Source organism: Amblyraja radiata, chromosome 5 (genome assembly GCF_010909765.2).
Source record: "Amblyraja radiata isolate CabotCenter1 chromosome 5, sAmbRad1.1.pri, whole genome shotgun sequence".
NCBI classification, from domain to species: Eukaryota; Metazoa; Chordata; class Chondrichthyes; order Rajiformes; family Rajidae; genus Amblyraja; species Amblyraja radiata.
Genome location: NC_045960.1, coordinates 83,255,398 through 83,282,536, shown reverse-complemented (window position 1 = coordinate 83,282,536; position 27,139 = coordinate 83,255,398). Strand labels below are relative to the sequence as shown.

The 27,139-nt window shown below is 38.5% G+C and overlaps 1 protein-coding gene across 10 annotated transcripts in view; it reads left to right on the top strand.

Moving 5' to 3' along the window:
* Positions 1 to 27,139, top strand: part of kidins220 (kinase D interacting substrate 220) — a 99,285-nt gene that overhangs the window by 45,125 nt on the left and 27,021 nt on the right. For 8 of the 10 annotated variants that reach the window (XM_033021630.1, XM_033021633.1, XM_033021632.1 and 5 more), the window contains exons 14-26: positions 6,569 to 6,733; positions 9,225 to 9,404; positions 11,420 to 11,585; positions 12,931 to 13,082; positions 13,683 to 13,981; positions 16,792 to 16,932; positions 19,182 to 19,422; positions 19,535 to 19,623; positions 20,085 to 20,229; positions 22,029 to 22,191; positions 23,123 to 23,301; positions 24,306 to 24,523; positions 24,804 to 24,920. In XM_033021630.1, coding sequence (XP_032877521.1) covers positions 6,569 to 6,733; positions 9,225 to 9,404; positions 11,420 to 11,585; positions 12,931 to 13,082; positions 13,683 to 13,981; positions 16,792 to 16,932; positions 19,182 to 19,422; positions 19,535 to 19,623; positions 20,085 to 20,229; positions 22,029 to 22,191; positions 23,123 to 23,301; positions 24,306 to 24,523; positions 24,804 to 24,920 — 2,255 coding nt within the window. The remainder of the gene's footprint in view (positions 1 to 6,568; positions 6,734 to 9,224; positions 9,405 to 11,419; positions 11,586 to 12,930; positions 13,083 to 13,682; positions 13,982 to 16,791; positions 16,933 to 19,181; positions 19,423 to 19,534; positions 19,624 to 20,084; positions 20,230 to 22,028; positions 22,192 to 23,122; positions 23,302 to 24,305; positions 24,524 to 24,803; positions 24,921 to 27,139) is intronic. The other 2 variants (XM_033021636.1, XM_033021637.1) reach the window with 1 other exon arrangement.

Below are 27,139 nucleotides of genomic sequence, written 5' to 3'. Positions count from 1 at the left end.
CAGACGAATGTGCATTGAAAAGTTAATTTTGTATTGTTCTGGTAATCCATTATGGGCCACTTTTGATTAAACCTGAAATAAAGATGGTTAGTGTTGCATGTGTTATAGTTATCCTGCAATTGATATAGATGTTGGTAATAGCTGGAAGATCAAAAAAAGAATATATCTGTAAAAAAATCAAATATTTTGGGTTCTGATTATAACTACAAAATTAGTTTTGTACAAAAGTTCAAAATTTGTACAAAACTCCCTTGGCCCACAATGTCTGTGCAAAACATAATGTCAAGATAAACTCATCGCATCTGCCTCTGCTTGGTTCATTCCCCTTCATCCCCTGCATAATATCCTCTTAAATGCCACCATCACACCTATATCACCACCCCTGGTAGTGCCTTCCAGGCACCCACCACTCTATTATGTAAACAAAAAAACTTGCCCTCCACATCTTTTTATACTTTGCCCCATTTCACCTTAAAGCTATATTCTCTAGTCTTTAACATTTCCATCCTGGGGTAAAAGCTTATATACTTCTATCAGATCACTCCTCAACCTCCGGCATCCCGAGAAAACAATCCAACCTCGCCTTGTATCTAATGCCCCCTAATCCAGACAGCATTCTGCTGAATTTTCTTAATCTTAACCCTAAAAATATTGTGTCATTCCCTTTATTGACACTATTTGACAGGTGATAATAACTAAATTAAACTTAGTAAGTGGCCTTTGGTTTCTCTTGGGTGGTTAACTGGAGGCAGAGCAAAATGTAATACAAACATTTCTCCAAATCATCTCTGTTATTTAGAAATAAAATGTGTGAAGAAAACTTTGAGAGTGCTTCAGTCGCCTTTTGGTATTAACTCAGTCTGTCCATTGAATTCATAGATTTCCAAGGAAATAAAATGGTCTCTTATAAATTGACTATCATTGCAATTTCTGTATGCTTCAGACATTTTGGACGTTTATCATCATTTTAGTTTCAACTATTTAAATGAATGGATCTGGATTTAATGTTTTTATCTGCAATGTGATCCCAATTGTGGGACATAAATTCTTTAAAATAGTTTTTTGAGCATTCTCTATCCCCACCCCCTTGACATAATGGTAATGCATTTGAGGATACAGCTAAGGATACTTGTTTCCATGGTGGGTTTTTTGTTTGCTTTGTATTTTAAAAGTTGTTTTACTTTTATAATTTTCAGCAAATAAATAGAGTACTGCATGATCATTAACCAGTTCAGAACAGGAGGCTTAAAAAACAGAATAGATAAACAACAGCCACGAGATGTCTGTAAACTCCAGAAAGAACAGGCAATGAAGTATGGAGTCTTGAATGGATAATAAAGAGAATTCATGAAATCTCCTAGTTGACTGATTTGTTATTAGTTATGTAAGATATCTTAGAAAGCCAGGTCAAACCTTCACTTATTCCAGTCAGAGGAAGAAGAGAAAAATGTGGAAGAGAAGGCGGTAGCGTTAACAAAGGGAGGTGAGAAACGGACAATTTTATCTGCAATAAAATAAAAACAGAAATGTTGGCTTCAGCTACTGGGGAGAGGAGTAAGGTAGGGAAAACAAGAAAAAGAGGGAGAGAGAGGAAGTAAGAGTCAGTGTGTGCCTGTGTACTGCTTTTCTGTTACAATCTAAGAACTCCCTATGAATTATGCATGTACAATCAATGCATGCAGTTCTGGGGCTTGGCTTGATTTGGGTAGAACAACTTTTTATTGCTTACAATGCTTAATTTCATTAGTAGGAAAAATGGCTCCAGAACACATCACAGACATGGATTCCAGAGGTTAGCTGTGAGTGAACCTCCTTAAATATCAAGACAGCATTAACACACTGAGGAATTAAAGGGCTTCAGTAAAATTGAAATCAAAGGGAAATTAGTAAACTCTCACATGTATAACATGGTTTTTGGAAATGAACAATTTCCACATCAGGACACTACTACAACAGTTCCTTATGGAAATACATAAGGTACTAGAGGAACTCAGCAGGTCAGGGGCATCTGTGGAGGGAATGGATAGTTAACGTTCAGATTGGGACCCTTCTTCGGCACTTTGTGTTTTATTCAATATTCCAATTTCTGTAGGAAGGAACTGTAGATGCTGGTTAACTGATCTCCTGGTCACCAAACACTTTAATTCCCCTTCCCATTCCCACACTGACCTTTTGTCAGAGTGAGGCTAAACGCAAATTGGAGGAACAGCATCTCATATTTCGCTTGGGCAGATTACAACCCAGTGGTATGAATATTCATTTCTTTAACTTCAAATAACCCCTGCATTCCCTCTCTCTCCATCCCTCTGCCACCCAAGTTGCATCAGCTTCTCGTTCTCACCTAGCAAACAGCTAACAATGACTTGTTTCCTTTATCATCGTTACTTTTTTGCATATCTTTCAGTAATTTGTTCTATATCTCTCTGCCTGCCCCACTGAGTTACTCCAGTATTTTGGGTGTACCTTCCAATACATGTAGTTCCATGTGTCTCCAGCTCCACAGTGATGCGTTTTCACTGCTGTCATCACAACTACCTCTACCTTGATCTTCATCAGAAGAACACAAATTAAGGTATTCATTCACTGCATGGGGTTTGGTTCCTTCTGCAGCTTCTCAGATCATGAAATAGTGTGCTGCATGAAGCAGGACCTGAGCAATCGGGCAGATTAGATGGCAAGTAATGTTCATATCCCACAATCCCAGGCAATGACAATCTCCAATAATCTCCAAAAGTCTTTCACCACCACCTTGTCCCAATAAGTAGCATCACCAACATCACATCCACCATCAACAACTTTGCATTTGCCGATAACAAGGATCTTGCATTGACCAGCCATATAAATACTATGGTCACAAGAGGAAATTAGAATGATTTGCCCCTTGATTCCCCACTGCCTCTGCACCATCTCGAAGTTGCATGTCAGGTGAGTATTCAATTGGCCTGATTTGTAGTTCCATCGATATCTGTAAAGATCAACGTCATCCAAGATGGCTGATACTTCATCCACCCTTACTAAATGTGCAGTCTATTCACCACTACTACGCCAAGGCTGCAGAATATGCAACTAAAGCATGATGTTGAATTACATCTTTTTAATCAACTATATAATTTATATTTCATGGATCAGGACACGTCCTCTCCTCTGTGCCAATACCCCGAAGGATTTCAAAAATGATCATCAGTGCTTGCACGTTTTTCTCCTCTGAGATGTCTTTTAACCATGGTTTGGCAATCTGTCCACTTTTAAAGATTCTTGGATATTCTTTTTGTTTATTACTTCCAATACTTCACAATTTTTCTTTATGTGTCAGTATTTACCTCCATACATAAACCCTCCTTTAAAGACAGGCAAAATATGCTCCTATATTGATGCTTCATAGAAACTATATATTCCCACTGTTATAGTATTTTTACATGATTTTTTATTTTATCTGCCAATAACACAATTTGTGATTATATCTACTTATAATTTCTCATGCACCCTCATTGCCTTTCTAATTTCAGTCTGTATTTTTATGTTGCACATGTCCCAGCAGCCCTGAAATCTTTTTACGTTAGTTAAGCATTAGTAATGATCATCTGTCATTATTGGCAACAATTATTAAAATTGCTGGAGGCCTGAAGATATCCCATAAAAAGATGCTGATAAATTGATCATCCAAACGATCTGATCCCTGAGCCAAACTATTGCAGTTCAACAATAAAATTAGCATGTACCTGTCCTTTTCATAGAAATAGGATAAATCTATTGTAGAGAATCTCTGAAACAAAATAGAAAGTGTCTGAAATACTCAACAGATCAAGACAGCTTTTAATGAGAAAGAAGCAGCCAATGTTTCAGGTCAATGTTTAACATGTTTCATGTTTAGTGTACCTGGACTTTCAGAAAGCATTTGATAAGGTCCCACATAGGAGATTAGTGGGCAAAATTAGGGCACATGTGGTGACATGGATAGAGAAGTGGTTGGCAGACAGGAAACAAAGAGTAGGGATTAACGGGCTCCTTTCAGAATGACCGGCAATGACTAGTGGGGTACCGTAAGGCTCGGTGCTGGGACCGCAGCTATTTACAATATACATCAATGATTTGGATGAAGGGATTCAAAGTAACATTAGCAAATTTGCAGATGACACAAAGCTGGGTGGCAGTGTGAACTGTGAGGAGGATGCTATGAGAATGCAGGGCGACTTGGACAGGTTGGGGGAGTGGGCAGGTGTATGGCAGATGAAGTTTGATGCAGATAAATGTGAGGTTATCCACTTTGGTAGCAAAAACAGGAAGGCAGATTACTATCTAAATGGCATCAAGTTGGGAAAAGGGGAAGTACATCGGGATCTGGGTGTCCTTGTACATCACTCTATGAAAGTAAGCATACAGGTACAGCAGGCAGTGAAGAAAGCGAATGGCATATTGGCCTTTATAAAAAGAGGAATTGAATATAGGAGCAAAGAGGTCCTTCTGCAGTTGTACAGAGCCCTAGTGAGATCACACCTGGAGTATTGTGTGCATTCTTGGTCCCCTAATTTGAGGAAGGACATTCTTGCTATTGAGGGAGTGCAGCGTAGGTTTACAAGGTTAATTCCCGGGATGGCGGGACTGTCATATGCTGAGAGAATGGAGCAGCTGGGCTTGTACACTCTGGAGTTTAGAAGGATGAGAGGGGATCTCATTGAAACATATAAGATTGTTAAGGGCTTGGACACACTTGAGGCAGGAAACATGTTCCCGATGTTGGGGGAGTCCAGAACCAGGGACCACAGTTTAAGAATAAGGAGTAAGCCATTTAGAACGGAGACGAGGAAACACTTTTTCTCACAGAGAGTTGTGAGTCTGTGGAATTCTCTACCTCAGGGCGGTGGAGGCAGGTTCTCTGGATGCTTTCAAGAGAGAGCTAGATAGGGCTCTTAAAAATAGCGGAGTCACGGATATAGGGAGAAGGCAGGAACGGGGTACTGATTGGGGATGATCAGCCATGATCCCATTGAATGGCGGTGCTGGCTCGAAGGGCCAAATGGCCTACTCCTGCACCTATTGTCTATTGTCAATAACTCATTCACGATAACTGGAAGAGTCAATGAACTGAAACATTATCTCTGTTCATGCTTCCTTATTTAATATATGGTATTCTCTGCTATTATTGCATAAAACCTATAAAGTTAGGTTGTTATTTACCAAACCAAGTCTGAATATTGTCCACGTCTTACTACATGTGAAGATGGACTGCCTCTTTTTTTAGTTTAGTTTATTGCCACGTGAAAAACTTTATTTGCGTGCTATCCAGTCACAGAAAGACAATACATGATTAAAATCGAGCCATTTACATCGTTTAGATACATGATAAGGGAATAACGTATAGTGCAAGGTAAAGCCAGCAGAGTCCCATCAAGGATAGTCCGAGGGTCACCAAAAAGGTAGATAATAATACAGCATTGCTCTCTGGTTATTTGTTGAATATTCTTTTTGTTTATTATTATTCTGTTATTTGTGGGGTTGTGAATAAAACTGAACCATTTGTAGTCATCAACAAACATCTCACTTCTGAGAGGTCACATATGAAATAGTTGAAGTATATTTATTATTGGTTTTTTTTGTTGCGTGCTAACCAGTCAGCGGAAAGACTACAAGATTACAATCGAGCCATTCAGTCAACCATGATAAAGGTTGGATATTGTCTTGAGACAATTGGGTCATAGCAACTTTTTGTACTAGATATAATTCCTCTCAGTGGAAAGATTTCCATCTTTATTCCTTATTGACTTCTTAATACAAAACTGAATTCAAAAATGGCTTGGAGTCAAGAGCAGCCACTTTCACCCGACAACTCATCCGTTCACAGGCCTGGGCTGCCATGAGTTCTGGGGCCAAGTGAAGTTGCTGATCTTTTAGGCCACTACGTGAGTGATAGATGCTTGAGAACAATGTTGGCAACTTTTCTCATCAGTTTGATCATTGGTAATAGACTGATTGCTAGATAAAATTCTGCTGTGTCAGTTAGATGCCGGTGTTTTAACTTTGTTGGAATAAGTTTGTTAATTCTCATGTGTTAGTTTTTCATACTCTAATTGAGATTTTGTTGGTCACAAGTAACTGCGAATGCTGGAAACTTGAACAGAAATGTGCTGGGGAAACGCGGGCCAATCAGCATCTGTGGAGAGAATGGGCAGGCGTTGCTCGCCCTGAAATGTCATCTGTCCATTCCCACTACAGATGTTGTCTGACCCCCTGAGTTCCCCCAGCATTTTGTGTTTTGTTGGGGTCCGTAGCTTTTATTATTTCTGGTATGGTAAGTTATTTCTTGATGGCCTATGTCAATTTCTTCTGTAACGTTTAAATTTCTTAACTTTCATTTATTTTACCCTTCAGCCAACCCATGTATTTCCCTTCAACCACGTGCTATTGTAACTGTTTCTTTCTCTATAGTCCATCTTTTCTTGTTAAATCTCGTTAAAAGGCTGATTGATATTATTCACTGATCACTGTGCTTTTTGATATCGGTATGATAATGTCAATTTATTTGATACTATATATTCTGATTTTAAAAAAAAACTTTTTTAAACAATCGCAGGACATCTCTCACCTTCTGAGACGGACGGAGATATGCTTGGTTATGATCTGTATAGTAGTGCATTGGCAGACATCCTAAGTGAGCCAACAATGCAGCCACCTATTTGCGTTGGTCTTTATGCCCAATGGGGAAGTGGAAAATCATTTCTTCTGAAAAAACTTGAAGGTAAACAGCGATGGTACTTTTACTGAAGTTTAGTGATTCATAAACGTACACTTCCAACTTCCACAAATGTAATTTCAATCATTCTTCAAATCATTGAGATGATATATTTTTAAATATTTGTTCTACTTTCAACACTCTTGTCAGGTATTTTTTGTAATGTGTGGAGCTGAATGACGTCATTCCATCTTTCTGTGTTTGCCATATTAATATTTTCCCTTCAGCATGATCATTTACAAATATTGTGCAAAGTCTGGAAATACTTAGCTCACCTAGACTCTGCAGGACATAATCAAAGATTATATTACACGAAAGCATGGCTAACCCTGAGATGTTATGTGTAGTCTGTGCACCACTTTTTAGTAAGGAGTGCACTGTAGATTTACCTTTGTGGTAATTTGGCTCCATGGGTTAAACTGCAAGGGAAAGTTACACATAATATTACTTGTATTTGTTTTAAGTTTGAAGAATAAGGTGTGAACTGATTGTGTTGTTAAACATATTAAGGACAATTGATAGAATAGATTGAGATAATGTATATCCAACGGTTGAGGCTATATTTAACCTATGTTTAAGGCTATGTGTAAAAATATAACCTATGTCAGGTTGTTTAAAAATAATTAAATCCAAGTTTTTCAGGAATAAAGTTTAGAAATACCTTGATATGAAAATATTTTTATGAGGATATTGCCAGGATTTGAGGGCCTGAGCTATAGGGACAGGTTGGACAGGCTAGGACTGTATTCCTTGGAGCATAGAAGGATGGGAGGTGATCTTAGAGAGGTGTGTAAGATCATGAGGGCAATAGATAGGGTGGATGCACAGAGTCTTTTACCCAGAGTAGGGGAATCAAGAACTGGCAGGCAGTGACTAGTGGGGTACCGCAAGGCTCAGTTCTGGGACCCCAGCTATTTACAATATATATTAATGATTTGGACGAGGGAATTGAATGCAACATCTCCAAGTTTGCGGATGACACGAAGCTGGGGGGCAGTGTTAGCTGTGAGGAGGATGCTAGGAAGCTGCAAGGTGACTTGGATAGGTTGGGTGAGTGGGCAAATGCGTGGCAGATGCAGGATAATGTGGATAAATGTGAGGTTATCCATTTTGGTGGCAAGAACAGGAAAGTAGACTTTTATCTGAATGGTGGCCGATTAGGAAAAGGGGAGAAGCAACGAGACCTGGGTGTCATGGTACACCAGTCATTGAAAGTAGGCATGCAGGTGCAGCAGGCAGTGAAGAAAGCGAATGGTATGTTAGCATTCATAGCAAAAGGATTTGAGTATAGGAGCAGGGAGGTTCCACTGCAGTTGTACAGGGCCTTGGTGAGACCACACCTGGAGTATTGCGTACAGTTTTGGTCTCCTAATCTGAGGAAATACATTCTTGCCATAGAGGGAGTACAGAGAAGGTTCACCAGACTGATTCCTGGGATGGCAGGACTTCCATATGAAGAAAGACTGGATAGATTTGGCTTGTACTCGCTAGAATTTAGAAGATTGAGGGGGGATCTTATAGAAACTTACAAAATTCTTAAGGGGTTGGACAGGCTAGATGCAAGAAGATTGTTCCCAATGTTGGGGAAGTCCAGAACAAGGGGTCGGTCACAGTTTAAGGATAAGGATAAGGATAAGTTTTAGGACCGAGATGATAATTTTTTTTTCACACAGAGAGTTGTGAATCTGTGGAATTCTCTGCCACAGAAAGTAGTTGAGGCCAGTTCATTGGCTATATTTAAGAGGGAGTTAGATGTAGTCCTTGTGGCTAAAGGGATCAGGGGGTATGGAGAGAAGGCAGGTACAGGATACTGAGTTGGATGATCAGCCATGATCATATTGAATGGCACTGCAGGCTCGAAGGGCCGAATGGCCTACTCCTGCACCTATTATCTATGTTTCTATGGAGGACATAGGTTTAACGTGAGAGGGTAAAGATTTCATAGGAATCTGAGGAGCAACTTTTTCACACAGAGGGTGATGGGTATATGGAATGAGTTGCTGGAGGAGGGTATTTGAGACAGCACCTGCAGCATTTAAAAGGCATTTGGACAAGTACATGGAAATGAAAGGTTTAGAGAGTTATGGACCAAAAGCAGGCAAGTGGGACTAGTGGCACCTTGATCAGCATGGGCAAGCTGGGCCGAAGGGCCTGTTTCTATGCAGTATGACCCTGTGACTCAGAGAGCTATAGAAATTTAAATACTTAAATACATAAGAAGCAATGGAAATGAAGCCAGGTGCAAACATTTAAATCTGATATTGGTTCATTTTTGAATAGCCAAAGGTATTATGGGATATAGAGAAAAGCGTAAGGAATTGGAATTAATTCATAGATCACCTGAAATGGTAGAATACATTTGATGGGCTATTTCCATGTTCCTGTATCCTGCAGAACCTCTGTAATAAGAATTTTTTAATTTGATAAATAATTTATTTATGTTAGTTTTCTGCAGCACAGTCCTTTCTTACATCCTTATTCTTTTTCTTACCCTTAGATGAAATGAAGACTTTTGCTGGGCAGCAAGTGGAAGCCCTTTTCCAGTTCTCTTGGCTGGTGGTATTCATTACACTCTTGACCTCTGTGGGAACAGGCTTACTGCTTGGCTTTGCAGTTGATCTGAAGCTTGGCATAGCAGTTGGATTGAGTTTACTGGCACTAATTTACATATTTTTTGGTATGTTAACATCGCATCACAGAATATCAGTGGTATTATTGCTACTGGTAATGAGATACTGTTATATTGCCTTGCATCACAATTGATGAGGAGGGAAGGGGTTGTGATCTGTGAAAATGAGGACTCGAGTCTTCCCCTATAGCCTCACTCAGCATTTGTCCTCGCCTCCATGGTTACTTTTCCTACAGCTGCTTAATGACTGCTGGAGAGAGCTGCTTTAAACCTTTGACTTACTTACCCAGCTTCATAATAGCAATGATACTGTAGTTATGACCTCTGCAGGAAGCTGCCGTTGGGAAGTATGAGTGAAGTTTTAACATATGACTCGGGATTAAAACTATTCAAAAGGTTTTCTTTAAACAATATTTATTTTACGAATTTCCTGGGTTATCCTTGTAATGCATTTCTTTATTATCTGGCACCAAAGGGTTAACTCCAATTTCTGGGAAAAGTTGTGAGCAACAGGAATATATCAACAATAGTTCTGATAAATGACCAGGTTATATGTTTGATTACATCCACCTTAACAGACAGATCGGGTTTCACCAGTGCTTCATTTGAATCTCAAATGTTCCAATGCAGTGAAGAAAGCTAATGGCATGTTGGCCTTCATAACAAGAGGATTTGAGTATAGGAGCAAAGAGGTCCTTCTGCAGTTGTACATGGCCCTCGTGAGACCACACCTGGAGTATTGTGTGCAGTTTTGGTTTCCTAATTTGAGGAAGGACATTCGTGCTATTGAGGGAGCACAGCGTAGGTTCACGAGGTTAATTCCCAGGATAGCGGGACTGTCATATGAAAGAATGGAACGACTGGGCTTGTATTCACTGGAATTTAGAAGGATGAGAGGGAATCCTATAGAAACATATAAAATTATTAAAGGATTGGACATGCTAGATGCAGGAAATATGTTCCCGAATAGTTTAAGAATAAGGGGTAGGCCATTTAGAACTGAAATGAGGAAAACCTTTTTCATCCAGAGAGTTATGTATTAGTGGAATTATCTGCCTCAGAAGGCAGTGGAGGCTGATTCACTGGATGCATTCAAAATAGGGTTAGATAGAGCTCTTAGGGCTAGCTGAATCAAGGGACATGGGGAGAAGGCAGGAACGGGGTACTGATTGTGGATGATCAGCCATGATCACATTGAATGGCGGTGCTGGCTCGAGGGGCCGAAAGGTCTCCTGCACCTATTTTTTATGTATCTATGGTACAGCCTTGAAGTGCTGATATAATTTACTGACTGTAATTGCGGTGAGGCTTAAATTTGAGAATTGAGTTGTACCACTCTCTGAAGCTGCTGCAAATGTTCAAACAATAGCAATTAGAAAGAATTCTGATTCATTCAGTTTGTCTGAAACAATTTAGAAACCCACTGTATTATAATTCACTCGTCCTAAACCTTGGAAGAGCCAATTTTTTACACAGCCAATTTCAAGTTCAAGTGAGTTTATTGTCATGTGTCCCTGATAGGACAATGACATTCTTGCTTTGCTTCAGCACACAGAACATAGTAGAATTTAAGAATTCTATGCTGACATATATTTCATAAAGTGGTCTCTGTATAAGAAATGTATCCTGTTCACTCCAAAATGGATTTTACGACCCTATGAATATATGTTCCAGAGATCAGAAAAGTAGCATCTATGCGAAATCAGACACAGAAAGTTGTCACATCTGGTCCTTTCTCATCTACTTAATTAAGACAAACTGTCAATTAATATACAACCTATTCCTCCTCCATCTATGATGCATCATTCCAATCTTTGTAATTCTATAAACATTATCTGCAAGCGGCAACCTTCGATTGAATTTTTTTCAAAAAAGCTGAAGGAAGTACTTATTTTCTAAAAACTGTTTGATAACAATATTACTGTTTGGTAACAATATTAATGTATTTAATATTTTCATGGATATGTTATACTATTACACCTCAACTGTTAACATTGCTCTATAATTTAGATTATTGTCATCTTTCTTGGTTAGTAAATTTTTTTACTTTTTAATGTTCAAAGCAATTATTTACTTTGGCGGTCGGCAAGAAGGAGAAAATTGGAATTGGGCCTGGGTATTGAGTGCCAAACTTGCTCAACAAATTAGCTACCTGGAGCTGCTGCTTAAATTAATGTTTGTAAATCCACCAGAACTACCGGAACAAACTTCCAGAGCCTTACCTGTCAGGTACAAATCAATGTTCACTCTACTTGATATTGATTTTTATCATCTTTGTCTTGAATGTTTTATAAAATTTTCAAACTATTTTTAGTAGTTTATTTGCTCTTTGTTTACTCTCCACATTTCATTCAAATTCAGATTCAGATTCAGATTCAAACTTTATTGTCATTGTGCAGTGTACAGGACAGTACAGAGACAACGAAAAGCAGTTAGCTTTTCATTTGAAGGAAAATCACTACATCAAGGACATTTTAAGTTAATTCTCATATTCTTGGATAGGTTATTAGCATAAAGCAAAAAGTTATGTTAAATTTGAAATAAAAGCAGAAAATACTGGAAACATGCAGCAGGTCTGGTAACATCTGTGGAAAGAAAATTAGTTTATGTTTTGGGTCCGGGGCCCTTGGGTCCCTTGTCAGAACTGCTAAGTGTTTCCAATGTTTTCTGCTTATATTTCAGCTTTTTAACATCTGCAGTTATTTGATTTTCATTTATTTGAATACAATTAAATGCATAATTATATCTAAATGCATGAGAACAGGAATTAGAGTAAGGAAATGGGCCAATACCGCTCACATCTTCCAACTTTATTATTTATAAATTATTTCACATCAATTGGACATAATTTCATTTGAACCTATCCACCTTGTGATATGAATAAAGTCTTATGTTAGGCTACTATTGCTGATTAATTATTTTGTTCTGAATGTGATTAAGGAGAGAGCTTTAGACTTCATGGGTATAAGATTACTGAAATCCCTATGGTTTTGAACAGTAATTAAGGAACCAGATAAATTGGCTAAATTAGGCACAAAGTGCTGCAGTAAATCAGCAGGTGAGGCAGCATCACTGGAGAAAAGGAAGTGATGTTTCGGGTATCGACCCTTCCTCAGTGAAAGTAGGGGGTGGGGGTGGAGGGGAGGTGAAGAGCTGGAGGCAAAAAAAGCACAGGACCATTCTGGGCTGGCCATAAATTATTTTTCTAAGTATGTTAAAAGCCCGTTGTTGTCTCTGGAAGGTGTTTCTCAAGAGGAAAACAATACGAGACCTGAGGAACTGGTAAAATGACTAGGGTCGAGGAAGGTGGGAGGGGAGTATGAGTAGAGGTTATTTAAAATTTAGTATAATCCAGCATCCTCAGTTCCTTGTTTCTACTTATGCTAAATTGTTTTATTGTCCAGAAACATCTATATCATTATCATTTGGCTAACTTTATTGCTGTACTCTTTTCACCCGATTCTAATTTTCCAGTCAAATAAGTCTGTTTAAAAACATTCAAATAGAAAAAAACATTGTCCTGGATGATTTAATATGTTTCATTTACTTTAACCTCTTCTTTTCTGTTTAAAAGGTTTCTTTTTACAGATTACAACAGATTGTCCAGTGTTGGCGGGGAAACATCGATGGCTGAGATGATTGCAACTCTTTCAGATGCTTGTGAAAAAGAGTTTGGTTTTCTGGCATCAAGACTTTTCAGAGTCTTCAAGACTGAAGATACACAAGGTATGAATCTACTATCAAAATCTTGCCAACTGAAACAAGATTGTTACTAACAATCATATTTGATCTTGATGAGCTTTGGACAAGTCAGCATTGAATATTACCGCCTCTATAACATCCTCAACTTTCCCACTTACCTCAGCTCATCGTTGCTGGAACCCTCAGACTTAGCTTTTGTTTTCTACTGTTAACTATCCCAGCGAACTCCTGGCCAGCATCCTCCGATGTCCCATTCACTCAACAATTCTTCACCTGCTCACCCAGATTAGTTCCTGACTAAATGGGCCTCATCTATATCATAAGGAAATAAGATTGCCTTCAACTTCTAAACTCTGAGCACAGACCCAATCTATCACTGAATTCATCAAAAGACAATCCCTCCATACTTAGGAACAACCTACTTAACCCTTCTCTGAACTGCTTCCAGTGATGATATCTGTCCTGAAGGGAACAAGAGCTGTTCAGAGCATTTAATTGACCACAAATGCAAAATTAATAAATGTTGATAAATTATGAAATGAACTAAATGTTGTTTTCTTTGCTGTGTATATTTTCTGCATTTAAAAGGAGCAGTAACTTTAATGGTGGTTTGTATTTTTTCAGGAAAAAAGGGAGTGAAGAAATGGAAGAAGACCTGTTGTATTCCATCATTTGTCATCTTTATTTTTATCATGAGCTGCTTTATTGCCGGTGTCTTACTGCTGGCTGTTTTCAAGGCAGATGAGGAGCAGCTGACAGTTAATGCCATTCTGATATCTATTGTTTGCATCATTGGTCTGGCTCTAGTTCTGAACTGCCACACATGGTGGCAGGTGCTAGATTCTGTCCTTCACTCTCAGAGAAAGCGTGTTTTACTTGCAGCTTCGAAACTTCACAAATTAAAGCCTGAAGGTTTTATGAAAGTAAGTATTTTGCATCCATAAAGTGAAAATAATAACATTTAGGCTGTTGGAATATGAATGCATAATATTGATTTTAAATTTGTTTTATTTATTATTGTCACCCTAACAAGAGATTTATTTTGAGCTATTTGTATGTAGATGGTGATAATTCAAAATGGTGATGATTCTATTGTCTAAATGGGGAAAGGATTCGGAAATTGGAGGGGCTGGGACATGAGAGTGCTGGTGCAGGATTCCCAAAAGATTAGTTTGCATTAATTTCATAAAATATAAAAGCAGGGATTAATGCTGGGGCTTTATAAGGCTCTGGCCAAACTGTATTTGGAGTATTGTGAGCAGTTTTGGACCCCTTATCCGAGGAGGGATGTGCTGGTGTTGGAGAGGGTCCAGAGGAGATTTACGAGAATGAACCCAAGGATGATTGGGTTAACATGTGATGAGCGTTTGACGGCACTGGGCCTGTACTCACTGGAGTTTAGAAGGATGAGGGGGGTATCTAATTGAAACTTACTAAAAAGTAAAAGGCCTGGATAGAGTGGACGTTGAGAGGATGTTTCCATCAGTGGGAGAGTCTAGGATCAGAGGGCATGGCCTCAGTACATACCCTTAGAAAGGAGATGAGGAGGAATTTATTTAGTCGGAGAGTAGTGAATCTGTGGAATTCATTGCCACAGACAGCTGTGGAGGCAAAGTCATTGGATATTTCTAAAGCAGAGATTGACAGGTTCTTGATCAGTAGGGGTGTCAACAGTTACAGGGAGAAGATAGGAGAATGGGGTTGAGAAGGAATGATAGATCAGCCATGATTGAATGGCAGAGTAGACTCAATGGGGAGAATTGTCTAATTCTGCCCCTATGACTTATGAACTTGTGATTCTAATAACAAATGTCTTGATGGTTTGATTAAATTATTAATTCCGAGATGTTACTGTGCAGGATAGCGTTTGTAAGTGTCTCATTTTGATTTACTCGAGGACATAACTCGGGTACCTTCAGGTCATTAATTTAAATCGTGACCAGTTGTGGGCCAAGTGCTGATCCCTGCTGCATTACACAAGTTTACTCCTGCTCTGCAAAATACCTATTTATTCCAACTCTGTTTTACATGAGACAACCAATTTTTAATACATTTTAACATACCTCCATTGTTGTTAAACTTTTAATTTATGCACCAGCCTTTTGTGTGGCACCTTGTCAAATGCCCTTTGGCAATGTATTTGCAGGTTACCTTCTATCAACTCTCCAGGTTACCACTTCAAAGAATTCAAGCAAATTTGTCCAACATAATTAACTTTTCACAGAAACATGTTGACTGGGTTTAATTATATTCCTAAATGATTAATTGCTTCTTCTTTGATTATTGACTGTAGCATTGTGTCAATAATAGGTGTTGAACAACTGGCCTGTAGTTCCCTGCCGTCCGCCTTTTTCCTGTTTTGAACAAGGAAGTCTCATTTGCTGTTTTACAATGTTCTGGTACTCAAGTGAAGTATAGCGAGTTCAGAATGTTTTCAATGAATGGATCCACTTTTTCTGCAGCTACTTTGTTTAAACCTTTAAAAGCAGTCCATTGAGTCCTGGAGACTTGTCCATCTTTAGCCCCTCCCCACCCCTTCAGTGAGTCACTGCAATACTTTTTCACTTGTAATTGGATTTTTGTTAGAAGATAGATACAAAATGCTGGAGTAACTCAGCGGAACACACAGCATCTCTGGATAGAAGGAATGGGTGACATTTTAGGTTGAGACCCTTCTTCAGACTGATTTTTGTTAGTTCCACCAGGTTGCTGAGAGTAACCTGCCTGATATCTTGGTGATATTAACAATACCTCCTACAGTGAAGGTAGACAAAAAAAATGCTGGAGAAACTCAGTGGGTAAGGCAGCATCTATGGAGAGAAGGGATTGGCGACGTTTCGGATCGAGACCCTTCTTCAGACCCTCCTGCAGTGAAGACTGATGCAAAATATTTATTCAAGATATCTTTGTTCATTAATTTGCTATCCTCGCTTATTAGAAGTCTTCACCTACATTTATCTTAGCCATCCTCTTCCTTAAGATTTATCCGTAGAGACTATTTCTGTTTGTTTTGTAAATGCAAAATGTCTCTCATTTTCTCCCTTATCAGCATGTTATTCTTCAGTTGCTGATCCTGCAAACTTCAGTTCTCTGTCTACCACTTGGTTTATCTTACTTTACAATTTAACATTATCCTTTACCTCTTTTGTTATTTTTTGACATATTGTTGAAGGTTTCAATGCAGCCCATTAATTAACAGCTTTATTTTAATCAATGACCTCTGGCTTGGCTCATGCCTGTGCCAATTATTTTATCTGTTTGGAGGGGCCTCAAAAAGTTAACAGTAGAAAAACAACAGTGCTCTTGAATGAAGTTTGGAAATGTAAGCAAACTCCAGTCCTGGTTAGTCGTTGACCTTTGCCAGAATATGTTAAATGAAAACTTGATAAGGGTTGTTTGCCGTGCACTGCAGCCTCAGTCATTTGGCACCCTGTCTAAACTCCGGCATTAAGATTACTCAAATAAGAGATGTTATGGAAGACTGCCAAGGGAAAGATTAAGTTTCATGGTCAAAACATCATCTTGTGAATGGATAGAAGAATGACAGAAATCAAATATATAACTTTATTCTTGTGTGGTCAATATATGGATCAACTTTGAGCAGATGTGTAATTTTAATTTAATTTTATTTCTGTTTTCTATATAAATCAATGAAATAATTTATTTCATGCTAAGAGCTCAAATAAAATGGAAGCCTTTTTTGGTGGCAAAAACATTGTGTTTACTTTGAAAGGTTCTAAAGAATGAAGTGGAACTTATGGCCCGGATGGCCAAGTCGATTGATGGCTTTACTCAGAATCAAACGCGACTTGTGGTTGTTATAGATGGATTAGATGCATGTGAACAAGATAAAGTCCTCCAAATGCTTGACACGGTAAGTAATTAAAACCACCTGTATTTTAACAAAACAATTCACGAATGAATTAATCAACAGAAACAATTCAGGATAATGATGCATTCTTCCTTGGATCATATTATGCGAAGAGTACTGTTTGCACTGGCAACCCTATGCAATATTTTCTAAATTAAATTGTGTGATATCTGTTGTTGCAAACTAAATGTAAATGTTCCTTATTAATAAGCTACTCTCCTTTATTATATAAACTTGTTTTATCTTCATTTTTTTCTTCATGTTATAATCTTTCCAAATAAGCTTGCATAGAATTTTGGTGTATCTGCATTGGTTAACCTAAACCCCTAAGTTTTGTAGTAAATATAATTATGTGGCTTTATTAGAATTAATTGTTATTTTGATTAAATTAGGCAGCAACTTTCTGACATTGTTAAGTGCATTTTTGAATGTAAAATTCAGGAAGTTGTTGTCCTTTCTTTTCCTGGCATTCCATAGGTTTCATTACACTGCTCACTCAGAGACTGAGTATTCATAAATACATACCTGCAACTTTGTGAAATTTGGGTAAGGGGCTGTCCCACTTGTGCGACCTAATCCGCGAGTTAAGAAGAGTGTCTTCAACTTTCAAGCTCGAGGACACTCGCCTGGAAAGCCTCGAGCTGGATCGACCGACCGCGCGCACACACACACACACACACACACACACACACACACACACACACACACACACACACACACACACACACACACACACACACACACACACACACACACACACACACACACACTGACACAGCAAAGGCGAGGGCCAGGGAAAGTGGGGGAACGCGATGAAGAGGAAGGTAAATGGCTGCTACAGTGTACGGTAAGTCCTTTAGAGAGTGCGGAGGGGGGGAGAGAGAAGAGGAGAGGAGAGAAGGGGGGGGGGGAGAAGGAGAGAAAGGGGGAGAAGGAGTGGAGACACTTTTAAGAAGCATACTAAAGTTTAGCGGGTATTTAACCTACCGGTAGGTTTTCCTTGGTCCCGAAAACTCCAATGAGCCAATCAAAATGCCCGGTCAGCGAAGGAGATTGCCTACGGCTGCCCTTGACTGTCTGTAACTAAATAGCGACCCCACTCCACTGCACTATGAGTCAAAAAGAACCATGCCGACCAAATTTTACTCGCGGAATATTTTTCAACATGCTGAAATTTTTTCTGCGACCTAGCTGAGGCCCCGAGTATTCGGGAACTTCTCTCGAGCATGAAGGAGAGTTCCAGCAACCTCATAGGACCTCCTAGGACCACGTGTCCACCATGCTGAGAGTTTGGTCGAAGACACTCTTCTAAACTCGCAGATTAGGTCGCCCAAGTGGGACAGCCCCTTAACTCTACTAGTTGTTTACTGGACATTCCAGAAAATAATAAGGTTATCCATTTTAAATATGAGCAAATTGAACCATATCTTGCTAATCACTGCCAAATGACTCTGGCACTCCAAATCTATTTATGCAAGAGTTAAGTCTAAATTATTAAAATTTTATTAATTTGAGATTTCCAAAAATAGCTTTTATAATCTCCACCATCTTTCTGTCTTACTTGATGTTTGGCATTTGATTTTACTATGTAATAAGTATGCAGATTTGCATGTCCTGGTTTGAACTCTTGAGAGCTGATTTTTGACTCCAAAATATGAGTGTTAGCTTTCCAAAAATCATAAAGTTCTGCCCTGAAAGGAAAGATGACAATGGGAAAGGCAACCTGTCCACTGCCAATAAGTGATTTACCAAAGCAGATGATGGTTTAAAGCAAAAGTAGGTAATAGGGCAAGAAAAATTATGGATAGATCTGCTGGAGAGAATCTTAATCACCAACTATTTTTTGAAGGTGGTTGAAACATTTGGTTTGGATATATTATGTCACGTGTACTGAGGTACAATGAAAAGCTTTGTTTTGTAAGCTATCCAACCTGATTAGATAATACTATACATAACTACACTCAAGTCAAACCCAAGTACAATAGATAGAGCAAAGGGGCAAAGAAGGAAGATAGTTCTCGGCAAATGTAAAATTGTTTTAAAGAGGTTGGTTGCTCAGAATTAAATATATCGGACAATGGACCTGCTGTTGTTATTATAGAGGAAGTTAAGTGGTAGTTTGATAATGTTTCAAATTATCTTGTTATAGGCATGCACTGTATGTATGTATTTGTAAAATATAGGCATGCACTGCAGGCATGTATTTGTAAAATATTATTACTCAAGATTAATCTTGCCAATTTTTCTTCTAGGTGCGTGTTCTGTTTTCAAAAGGTCCATTCATTGCCATTTTTGCCAGTGACCCCCATATCATCATAAAAGCAATCAATCAAAACCTGAACAGTGTTTTAAGAGACTCGAACATAAATGGGCATGACTATATGCGGAATATAGTCCATCTGCCCGTGTATCTTAACAGTCGTGGGCTTAGTGCAAAGAAGGTTTATGCAGCAGTGCCATCTAATGGAGATGTGGGAAACTCAGATTACACAAGTAAGAGTTGTACCACTTACAAAAAATATACGTACATTATTGGCTATTCCAACAGCTATTCCAGCCTCTGAGGAGTTTTGAAGTTTCAACAGGCTTTATTTATTTATTGCAGGTTGGCATGAAGATAATGATCGAAAACTTTCACAGCACAGCCTAGGGGAATTAACCAAACATGGTAGTAAAACAGCACTGAATCGAAAGGTAAGAAACAGTTTTACATCCAGATTTTCTTTCATCTGTTGCGTTCATGCTGAGGTTTTAATTTATTCATTGTATGATTTCAGTAGTAAATTGAACACTGGGTTGGCTGAAAGTCATAAGCCTTCAAGTGCCACATCGAGAAAAGAAAGAAATAATCCAGTCAGGGATACTATTTTGTGGTTGAAGAGTCGATTTAGTATGTCATCATTTCAACAGAAATAGCACATGGAAATCTTTTAAAGTAGAAACTTATACAGAAAAACACGTTACGTTTCTTAGAAATTCTAGCGTGACAAATGCAGTAATCTTCCAGCACTGTGTAGCAGTGGTGCTGTTTTCACAAGGGGTTATTAAACTTAAACTCCTAAAAAAGGAGCTATCATCTAGTAGCTCAGGTGGGAATAAAGATCCTATGGCAATATTCCAATAAAGAAAAATTTGAACGGTCTCTATATTGACAGGATACATATCGTCGACGGCAGATGCAGCGTCAGGTTACAAGGCAAATGTCTTTTGATCTATCAAAGCTGTTGGTTACTGAAGACTGGTTCAGTGACATTAGTCCACAAACCATGAGGCGATTGCTCAACATTGTCTCAGTAACAGGTAAGGAGCAAATTTAATTCAAACATATACGCCGTTTCTTTGTAACATATTCAGTAATCCTTTGTGATTATGTCCACTATGTGCTAACGTTATATAATTATTTTAAGACAGGTACTTAATTGGTTGTTGCTTTCTGACACTACATTATTATTTAGTGATCTTTGCACTAATTGCATATTAATATTTAGTTCTGTAGTTGGGATGGCAGTACTCCTCAGCTTTCAGATTTCCCCACAGCCATCAGGCTTTTAAACACAACTTCAAACGAACTATGAACTATCTCCTCCCCTTCCTTCCTCCCTCAGCCCTCGGGCTCCTCCTCCTCCTTTTTCCTTTCTTCTCCCCGCCTCCCCCCACTCCCAATCAGTCTGAAGAAGGGTTTCGGCCCGAAACGTTGCCTATCTCCTTCACTCCATAGATGCTGCTGCACCCGCTGAGTTTCTCCAGCATTTTTGTGTACCTATGAACTATAACAGCCTATTGCACTTTATCCGTTTAGTGATGTGTGTATATATATATATTCTATGGTATATGCACACACTGATCTGATCTGTATTTATGACTACAATATCCTGTTGTGCTGCAGCAATGCAAGAATTTCATTGTCCTATCTGGGACACATGACAATAAACTCTCTTGACTTGACTTGACTACAAGTGCCCAATGAGATGGAGTAGTGAAAGAGTTAGACATACTATGAAATCTTTCACAGGATTGTTGCTTTGCAGTTATGATAATTCCATATTTCATGGTAATTCATTTCTTTCTTTCTTTCTTGATTACCTTACTGTGGTTATGTCCTGTATGTGTGTGGATCATCACACTCCAACTATTTAAACATTTATTAATTGACTTTTTTTCCCCACAATGAATAAAAACACAATGGAATTAACAAGCCTAGAACGATAACAACATACAAAACTTATGGTTGAACTAAAATAAATATATTGAATGTTACTACAATTTATTCTTCTCTGATTATCTTCTGCTCACATTATTGTCTTGTATTAATTCTTGGAATTTGAAACCCTCCAATTTGCTTATTATTGCTGGTGAAAATGCAATGTTCTTTACATTTATTGACCATTTCAACAGCAATTTAATAGAAATCTGGGCAAGTTCCATACATTTAAGACTATTGCATGCCTTAATTATGATTTCCCCAAATTATAGTCAGTTTTTACATTGAAAAAATAGGTGATAATGCATGTTTGATTTGCATAAATGCATATTTACAATTTTTGTCATGCTGTGTTGGCTGGTGGGGTGAAAGGATAGAACCATTTGCTCTATCCTTGTTCTTTCTGGGGGAGCGGCTCCAAGAGCAGAACTACATGAGACGGGGATGATGGACCCATCTATGCCAGCAGGGGGAAAATCACATTTGCCAAAGATAGAGGACATTTTGAATGTCCTAGAACGGAAATCCTCATCTTTGGAGCAGGTGCAGTGGAGACGGAGAAATTAAGTAGGGGATAGCGTCTCAGCAAGAGGCAGGGTAGGAGGATGTGCCGTCCAGATAACTGTGGGACAGTACTTGCTGTTGTTTGCTTCAGTTTACATTTAAAAAATAACCTGAATATGGAAAAGTAAGGAGAAAAATGTTTGTAGAATTGAACATTTTGCCATGAAATTGTATACATTTATAATGTATTACTTTCTGGTCGTTTAGAACCTACATTACCATCTCAAATGTTTCCCTACAAGTTTGTTTGAATTTTAATTTTAAATAATAAGCTTGTTTCTGACTAGATGTTTTTTGCAAATCCTTTCAAAGATTTAATTACATTTTATTAAAGGGCGTTTACTGAGAGCAAACCAAATTAGTTTCAACTGGGATCGCCTTGCCTCTTGGATAAATCTCACAGAACAATGGCCATATAGGACCTCTTGGCTTATTCTATACCTGGAAGAGACAGAAAGTGTTCCAGATCATCACACCTTGAAAAGCATTTATGAAAGGTATGCAACAAATGTAACCAGTTAATTAAAATTAATTCCCTATTTCTAATGCATTTGCCTTGATATATAGTTACCTATTTTTAAGATTTTCTTAGAGATGGGACAAGTCTTTGATTACGTTGGCTGCTTTTCTGAGGCAGCGAGAAGTATAGATGGAGTCGGTGGTGCTAAGTCTTTTCTGTGTGATGGACTGAGCTACATCTACAACTCTCAAAGACAACTTTGGTGGCTAACTGTGATATGGCCCCTCCAAAGCTTTGTTTCTTTAATATCGCCATATTTATTAAATAATATAGCTGAATTGGTTATTATATTTGAACAAGTAATGGCTTCAAGATTTAATTACTTGGATAACTCCATATTAAGAAGGGGATAGAAGTTTTCAGATTGTGGAAAAAGTTTAAGTAAAAATACCAGCTCCAGGAACTTTTTCAGTTGTGAATAGACTAAACAATCTTTTATAATATAATATAATATAATAATTGTATATTTTGCTCTAATATCTTTCCTTTCATCCATCACAGCAAAGATGCTATCAATTCTGTTTTTACTTGCAGTATGATTTTTTTTTTTAACATGGCCAATGGTTCAAAAAATAATTTTATGTTTATGGATCAATTGTAAAGATGCCATTTAGTTCTCAATGTTTCATAAGGAAACTTTTTTTTTAATCTATCATGCTCATATACATTTAATATTGTCCATTTATTTATGAAAGTTACATTATTGAAGTATTTGGACAATTATTTTTTCGTTTCAATTTAGTTTAAATATTTTTATTTGCTCCTTTGAAAGTACCACCATGTAGACACACACAATATTTTTGGTAATTGCTTTGAACATAAAGTATTCTGTTCTTGTTTGTGGTAATAGCAGAAGCAGTTCATTTTTTTAATTTTATGCAATAATATTTCCTGTGATTTATATTAAGAATTTCCAAAAACATACCAACTACCAAAGATGTGGAGCCACTTCTTGAAATTGACAGTGATATTCGTAGCTTTGAAGTTTTCCTGTCTTCGAGAATGCCAATTCTTTCAGCTCAGGATGTCAAAACATTTTTACCATGCACCGTGAATTTGGATCCCAAACTGCGGGAGATTATTGCAGGTTAGTGTATTTAATATGCCAGCAAGCAAAATCTTTGACGGGTATATCGGTTTGCCAATTTCTTATTCCCCATTATAATTTTTCTATTTGTAATAGACTCAACCTGCAATCTGTATTTATGTTTCTCTCCAACCTATTTTCATATTCTGCGTTTCCTTTCCTTATCACTGCATAAAAATGGCTTGCTTTAATATAATTCTGTTGTCATCCACCCTGCCATTTCAAATTTTGCGCAAGTAGGCTGAAATACCTCATACCTGCTGGGCAAGTGCAAGGGCTAAAGCTTCCTGGATCATCATACCCACCTCGTTCATAGTCGCACCTTTCAGTCCATCCATACCCTATTTGATCTAAGGAATACGAATATAACCTGGAACAAAGTATTAGGGGATTCATACCATCCTTCTTATATCGCAATATAACTCCGGATAATTAATTTTGAGCTAAATATCTACGAACTGTAAACACTTAAGATATAGTTGCCATAGGTCCTAATGGTCTCCATCGACTACTACATGTTGCAACATGTCAATTGCTCTGTCATGCAATTATTTTGTTTAAGTCTGTTGGTATCACCCTAACAGAAATGAAGTCCTTTACAGACTAAAATTCACACTCTTTGGATGCTAGTCCCACAGATTTTTATTTCTTGGGTACCCTTAATTTTGAGTTATCTATCTTTAAATAATGATTTCTATCTGGTTAGCTAATGACCTGGGAGAATTAAGGCTACTGTTTACCATCTTCTATCACTGTAGTTTAAAACTACAAGTTTAATAAAATTCAGTTGTAAACGGGTATTTCAAAATTAGAATGAGATCGCTATCCTTACTAATTAAAGTCAATACATCATGAATGCTGCAGTTAGAAAGTGACGTGTAATTTACCGAGGATACAAAACAGTAAAATGTCTTGGTGATTTTTTTTCTTTGAAAATATATATGCGAACAATTGCTTTATTTATATATTGAGTCTTTGAGCATGCATTTCCTTTATGCCTGCAGATATTCGAGCAGCCAGGGACCAAATGTCGACAGTGAATATCACAGGAATTCCTTTCCCTTCACTACCTTTGCAGGAAGCTCCACCTCGGGCTGTGTTTAGCCAGGCACCATCAGTCTGCTCCTCTTCCACCTCATTCAATGGTAATGTAATGTCACCACAGCATCCTAGCAGCTTGTATAGTGGCATGGTGGGCCAACAGCACCCATTTTATAACCGGGTAAGTAAACTCTGCTCTGTTATTTAATTGGACTAGATCTAGAGTGGCTATAGATTTTAAAATTGACTCTCTTGACACCAACATTCCACATTGCCATCCCTTCACTTTTAATTGATAACCATGCGTTACTTGTTTTGCTCTTGTTTTAAGTTTAATTCATTGTGAAGTAAGATCTGGGAAGTAATTATATTCTACAATTGAAAATCAGCTATTTCTTGCCATGTGTTTTTTTTTTTTTTCCTTTTGTTGTTCATTTGATTTTCCTGTTCCTTTTCCATAGCCATATTTTGCCCCTCATATTTGTTACCTGCCAAGGCAATACTTTGGCAGTTTGCAGCATCCCACCTCATGTTCATCAACTAAATCCAATCTGTCAAGAGAACAGAACAGTAATCTAGTAAGTATTGCATAAATAAAAAAAAAATACTGTAGCACAAAAATGTGGGATATGTTTTGTAAAGCATTTAAATTTATTACAAAACCTTTGCGAGGTATACCATAGATCTGTATGGTAGTACTAAATGTTTACAAAGTATCTGTATCAAAATTATTGCTGAGATCATTCATTCCTTTTAGAATAGTACCCTTGCAATACCAGCTTGCTTTGCGCCATTGAATTTATTCACCGGCCTCATGTATTTTACGTTTACATGTAATCTTTTTCAGATTTTATTCTTGTGAATCCTGACAAAATGTATTATTCTGCTGAAGCTGATCCATTTCAAAAAATGTCATCTTTATTAGAAGACAATAGCATGGCTGATTTTTTTTTAACTTTAGATTTCTTGCTCAAAGTATCAGAATTGTGTCTGTTAAAAATCTGAAATGGACGATCGGAAATATTGCTGAACTTTTTGTTTATGGTTTGATGTATTCCTTTGTCACAATTGTAAACTAACATTCCAAGTGCATCCAGCTCATGTAATTGGACTATTGTTATTACTTATGAAACAAGAATAATGCAATTTGTATGAAATATACAAATTGAATAAAAAGAATCATGAGGCTAGGTGTTACCACCAAACTTTCATTTTCAATGGTTAGAAACAAACATAATTTTAAGATGCTAAAGCCGCTGTCCCACTTGGGTGACCTCCATCACGACCTCTGGCGAGTTTGCCCGCGAGCCATAGTCACGGCAAGGTCGTCACGAGGGCGTAGGAGGTCTTCGTCACTCTCCTTCATGGTCGAGAGTGGCCTCCGCGTAGTTGAGGCTTCAGCTAGGTCGCGGCGTATTTTTCAAAATGTTAAAAATTGATCGCGACTAAAAATAGGTCGCCGTGGGAAAAATCGATATTTTTTAGTCGTAAGTCTAGTCGAAGCCGGTCGTAGTAGGTCGTGATGCTAGTCGTAGGTGGTCGAAGGTAATAGCTCCGGGGTGAAAAAAGGTCAGTAGAAAAGAAAAGGTAATTTAAAAAGCAGAAAGTCACCTCTTTCACTCCAAGGCATGTTCATTCATAGCTGGAGAGTTTTTTGGAGCAGAGACTTGTGTTTTAGAGATGGCACCAAAAATGCAGCAGTGCAGGTGGAGGGCACAACCCTAAAAAAAACCTGCCTTGCAGATGTTGCCCACCCAAGAGGAGGAGTGGCAGGGGGTGATGCCACAGGAGGTGATAGTGTAGGAGGAGGTAGTCTTGCATGCGAGACCCCTGAAGGAGGAGACCAGGGTGGTAGTATATGTCCCCACCACCACCCCATCCTTCACTGCCTCATTTGAAGGCAGCAAAGCAGCCAGTTCTCCTGTGTCTGACACAGCATCAGAGGCAGATGCCCCATTGGTGGTGAGGGAGGGCTGGAGGAAGGTTATGCCCTACACCTTCACCAGGCAGCAGGAGGGGGACCTTGAGGAATGGTTCCAGCAGAATGCCATCCTGTATGAAAAGGAAAATGAGGGGTACAGGGACAAGAATGGCATACTTGCCATCCACCGCCCCACATGTGTGCTTAAAGTTTCATCTTTTGTCAAAGCCCAGCGCTACTCTCTTCCAGTCATCTGGGGAACTGGGACAGTCCATCACATCATCTCCATTCACCCATTGAGACCTGTGCTTGTGCTTCCTCTTCACCCTTGCTCTTCTCCTTCTGCCTTTCTTAAAAGGCTGCTGAAGCAAAAGGGCTACTGCAAACAGCAGTAGTTTACTAACATCCTCCAAACTAGTTCCTTCCTTGCTTGCATGGTTCAGAATGATTTTAAAAAAAATCATGGGAGGCATTTTTTAGTGATAGAAAAATGTCGTATGACATCATTTTATCAGGTGATCATTTGAGCTGTAGACACTCGTCACTGGTCGTTGTTGGTTTTCGGTGTGGTCCTCTGAGGTCGAAGGGGGTCGTGCTCATTCACGGACAAATTTGCCAGAGACCATCCTCGAGTAAAACGTACATGGTCGAAGACAGTCTTCAACATAGTCGAAGGAGGTCGAAGTAGGTCTTCTTCTTAGTCGAGGAAGGTCTTCAACATAGTCGTAGGAGGTCGTACATATAGTCGTGGAAGGTCGTAGGAGGTCGTACATATAGTCGTGGAAGGTCGTAGGAGGCCGTAGGTCACCGCGACCTTGATTTAAAAAAAAAATCGCTTAAGGTCGCCAGAGGTCGCGGTGGAGGTCGCCCAAGTGG